Consider the following 5279-nt stretch of genomic DNA (forward strand, 5'->3'; position numbering starts at 1 on the left):
GCTGCCAGACCTGCTGAGCTTTTCCAGCAATTTTGTTTTTGTTCCTGATTTACAGCATCCGCAGTTCTTTTGGTTTTTATTCTTGTATAGTATGTTATACAAGGGGCTGGAGGTAGTATGATAACCAATCCATTTGAAAATGGGTATTCTAACCAAAATGTTTGAAAACCAAATACCTTTTGACTGCTTACATTCCATTAATTAAAATAAATCTTTTAACAAGATTTGAAATGGAAAGAACTTTGTTGAACAAACTTGACACATTTTGCATTTGCATTTTTGTTTTAGGAAATCTACCCTCCAAAACTAAATGAGTTTGCATATGTCACAGATGGTGCATGTACAGAAACTGAAATACTTGATATGGAATTGATCATTCTAAAGGTAAGCAGTCACATCACATCACATATATTTGGCATTTATTGACATTGTTGATAAGATGAGAATGAAAATTCAAGATGTGGCGCTAAAGAAAGATTTGTATTTACTGTGGATTTTAAGGAACAGATTGAAGTAGTGAGGTGGAGAGAATTTTGGGGACTGAATTAGTTTGCATAACTTGTATGGTACAAAACCGTAGTTAGGACAAAAGGGAGAAGGATTCAAATGAAGTAGGATTGTGAGAACTCCGTTCTCAAAGGAGTTGTAGTGATGGATACAATTGGAGCTCATAGAACATTAAACATGAGAAATTAAATTTGAGCATTAGGGGGCTGGACATCAATAGAGCTTAAGTTCAGAGGTGATCATGAAAGAGCAGGACTTTAACCAAAATTGGATACATGGAGTGGAGCTTATGGAGAAATTTAAGAAATGGAGTGGTTTCATTATTGAATAAAATTGTGGATACCCACCTTTGTCCCATAATTCCTTATCAATTGACTTATCCTTATCAACTTTTATTTCTGGAAGAGATTTTCCCCCTTTTTTCTCCTATAGTTTCCATGTAGAAATGTCAACCTAATTTCATTCCTGGAATGTTCTGCTCAAGTTTGACCAGGGAACTTAACTCCTCAACCAGTGAAAATGGGGAAATTTGTTATTTCTATTTTGTTCCCCTTACTGTTTGAGAACTTTGATCAAATAACTACTTAAAGTTAAATTTCAAGCAAACAACCCTAATTTGACTGATCTATAATAATTTAACCTTTGGAGTCCAAGTAACAATTTTGTAAATCTGTACTGAATTCTCTTCAGCATATGTATATACTCCCTAAGGTGTCATGCGAAGAACTGCTTACAATGCTCAAGCTGTAGTCTATCCAGAGCTTTGAAAAGTGAAAGAATGACTTCCAACCCTTGTATTCCAGCCATCTAGATATAAAGAGCAGGATTCATTAACACTTTTGGTTATTTTCTGTACCTGTTCACGAAACTTTCATGAGCTATGTCGCTGCCCCTTGAGTGCTGGAGTATAAAGAATGGGAGGCAGGGAAAAACACCAGTCAGTGGAAACACAGATATGAAATTGGTCAAGGGGACAAAAGCAGAACAGCAGTGAACTTTTTTATTTACTGAAAGGAAGTATACATCTGGTTTTGCTTGGGGGTCCGCTTGTAATAACTGCTGTTTTAAATGTATATAAAAAATACAAATACCTATCTTGTGTATAATATATATTAACTGAACTTGGGTGCACTGGACAGACTTTAAAGACTTTGGGACATAAATTTGTGAACTGGGAAGACATGGCAATGAGATTCAACACAGCAGTACAAAATGTTTTCGGTGGAATGGAGGGAGATAATTTGGCTGAACTGATTAGTATTTATGGGATGAAGGAATAGAGACTGGGTGAACAAACACAAGGCTTTCAAGATAGTGGGGCTAATGGAGAAGTTTTTTTTTAAACAAAGACATGGATTCTTAAAAACAGAGGAAGCTGTCAAACTCCTATGAGAATCTCCTGTCTAATGTTGTAATTACATAACAAGAGTGCTAGGGAGAATGCTGACAAAATTACAAATAATGGCTCACGCTGCTATTTGTGTATATTTCTTTTTTAAAGGCCTTAAACTGGGAGCTGCGTCCAGTCACTATTATTTGCTGGTTGAATCTTTATCTTCAAATTATCTGTTTAAAAGAAATACCCAACATGTCGCTGCCGCAGTATTCTAAAGAAACCTTTATACAGATTGCTCAGGTAATTACTTAACTTCAGTATTGTGAAGTGAGTGCCAGCATTGCCTTTTAAAATTCTACAACAGTCCTCAATGTCTTTTTTTTCTGCTGTGCAGACAAATTACTTTAATGTGAAGTTACTGTATTGATTGACCGAAATCATGAGTGATTAATGAATTAATTCTGCACTTCAATTTGAATATTTTTTTTTGTCTATACATAATTTTTACACTTGAGACCATTATTGGTGCCTTTGACATCTTTCCTATCTAAATATCTTTCTTTTGAAACTCAAGCTTTTAATGAAAATGAATTGTATTTTGCTAAACTATAGTTCAGCAATATCTGTAGAGTGACTTCAACTGAATGGTGCTAATACTTTCAAATAGGAAACATTTTTTTCCTCATGTAGACCCTGTCAGTGATGCTGGATATTTGCTTGCAAGGTGCAGTGGCTGCTACACTGTTTCTGGCCTCTTCCTGTTCTTGGTGCCACTGTAATCATCAAATCCCTACTGTGTGGAAGCAAGCCATTCAGCTCATCAAGTCCATACTGCCCCTCTAAAGAGCATCCCAGCCCCCTACCCTATCCCTGTTACCCTGTATTTACCATTGTTAGTCCACCTCGCCTGCACACTATGGGCAGTTCAACGTGACCAATGCACATTTTTGGACTGTGGGAGGCGACCGAAGCACCTGGAGGAACTCCATGCAGGCATGGGGAGAATGTACAAACAATCATCTGAAGGTGGAATCGAACCCAGGGCCCTGGCACTGAGAGGCAGCAGTGCTAACCATTGAGCCACTGACTAATATTGATCGAAGTTTGAATCCATTCCTCTCACCTGGCTCCACTTTCAAAACATTTGTCAAATTGTACATCATCAAATGTGCCCTTGCTCACCTCCCTCCATTTTCTTCCATTTCTTGCTCTGCTCATTTTACCCCATCCTTTAGCATCTGTGGATATATCTATGACTTTCTATTGCAGAACTAATTTTCATTGCACTTATGAAAAATCCTCCTCCTCGTCCTCCTTCACTAACATCTGCACTTAAACCTTGACTGAATGTGGAATCTATTGAAGCGATTTGCTGGTGATAACAGTCTGCTGGAGTGATCCACATTATTTTTTTTCAAACTTTTGTTTTAGAACGTAGATGCTAAAATGTACCACTGAGCCTTTGCTGTTCTTAAAGTGTAAATTTTGAGAACAGTGAAATCTTGTTGCTCATCTTTTCTTGAACTTTCTCTGAACAGCTTTTAGACCTGTGTATCCTTGATGTTGAGAGTTTGAGTTTCCCGTATGGTATATTGGCTGCTACTGCTTTGTGCCACTACACTTCTACAGAAGACACTTTCAAGGCATCAGGTGCGGAGATTCTTGCTACTTCAGATGCATAGTTGATTGCTTATACGTGATTTTAGATTTCATTCTGTAAAGCTCCAAACTCAGCAAATTAAGTACACTTAACATTGTAGGCACTGTCTGAATGAGTGAGGGCAAATTACAGGAGACTGGTACACTCTGTGTCTGTCCCTTCAATGAACAGATGGTCAGATTTTGTTTGGACTGGAGATTGTTGGTATGAAAGGTAGGAACTGTATAACACTAATCAGCACCATAAAGGTCTCTTAGACTAGTTTCAGTTCAGTGGCTTAAGGAGTTCGGGAACTATCAAGATTCAGCCACAGCTCAAATCCTACAGTATTTTGCTGCTATTTTTCAGTCTTGTTTTATTATCTTTCATTGATAATTGCATGGTTTTCTGGGGTGGGAATTGATATTCTAGTACATGGAATGAGGGACAGGCTGAAACGTACAGTGTTTTTATTCTCTAGTACGTCACAGCAAATGTTGTTAGCATTGGGGAAAGTGGTGGTATAGTGCTAATGTCACCGGTCTAGTAATCTAGAACCCCAGGTTAATGTTCTGAACGCATGGGTTAAAACTGAAATATGAATTAAGGTTTTTTTTTAAAAAAGCAAGTGGCATAGAAAGCTAGCCGAATGGCAACCATATCACCACTATCGTTGATTAGTCATAAAAATCCATCTGCATCACGAATATCTTTATACGGAAGGAAATCTGCCATCTTTACCTGGCCTGGTTTAACCCTTAGAATGGGCAATAAATGACGCCCATTTCTAAAAAAGACCGGGCATTAGATTGAAACTGTCCAAATTTGGCCTACATTGGGTGATTTTTTATCTACAGTTTTGGGCTATGTTGGAACCCAGATTCCTGAGGTGAGACAAAAGTTCAGTCCAGTCCTAATCAATGCAATATATACAAGGTCAGTATTTGATACAAGGACTAGCTATATATACAAATGGACACAATGCATGGAACGGTGTATTTGGCACGTACAATGGATCTGGCTCTAACCTGCTTTGGCTGTTCTGCAGGACTTTCAAAACATACAATGTGATCTTGCCTATAAGTGTTTGAGTGCATATTAAAGAGTAGATTCTGTATATGAGAATGTAATTTATTTTTCCCCTCTGCATAAACATCAATGAATGGCTCGAGGTTCTGTAATTCACTTTAGGTTATCTTGAAAAATGTGCGCACTATATCTAAGCAAGTTTGATCTTTCTTCTTGGGTGCTAATGCTAAATTGCTGATCTTTATCTTGGGTGCAACTCCACCCCTGAGTCTAGGCCAATGGAGTGGTATGGAACCCATAGGGGTTTTCAGGTCTGCAGTTAGTTTAGCTGAGATAGAATGGTTTTAAGGTACCTCATTTGATGACTGCATCCATTAGAGGAAGTAACATACGTTTGCAAGATTAGTGGAGAGATCCAATGTAACAATGTTCATGTAATGATTCCCCTCCAAGCTGGTGTACCACTCTTGGTTTATAAGAGCATGTCGTGTAGCATATTTCTATGCTAGTCAGAGAATTACACCATTCATAAGAGTTGAAAGATTGTTCATGCTTTTCACACTGTAAGCACCTGACCTGATGTGCACAAAGATGTGATTAAAAATGAGCAAAACCTGGGATATGTAATAGGAATGACTGCTGCAATACACATATTCAGTGTGGCCTCCTGGAACCAATATACTTGATCTTCAAAGATAACAAGATGTAGAGCTGGATGAACACAGCAGGCCAAGCAACATCATAGGAGCAGGAAGGCTGACGTTTCGG

At 38.1% G+C, this 5279-nt stretch overlaps 1 protein-coding gene across 1 annotated transcript; it reads left to right on the top strand.

The window, feature by feature from the left end:
* Positions 1–288: 288 nt before the first annotated feature.
* LOC125482724 (G1/S-specific cyclin-E2-like) lies at positions 289–3525 on the top strand (the record flags this gene model as incomplete). The annotated part of the gene is made up of 3 exons (XM_048594855.1): positions 289–384; positions 2009–2143; positions 3382–3525. Coding segments are annotated over 3 exons (375 nt in total), but the record flags the coding sequence as incomplete, so codon positions are not given.
* Between the last annotated feature and the right edge of the window lie 1754 nt (positions 3526–5279).

The sequence above is a fragment of the Rhincodon typus genome, unplaced genomic scaffold, assembly GCF_021869965.1.
Source record: "Rhincodon typus isolate 14 unplaced genomic scaffold, sRhiTyp1.1 hic_rhity00015934, whole genome shotgun sequence".
NCBI classification, from domain to species: Eukaryota; Metazoa; Chordata; class Chondrichthyes; order Orectolobiformes; family Rhincodontidae; genus Rhincodon; species Rhincodon typus.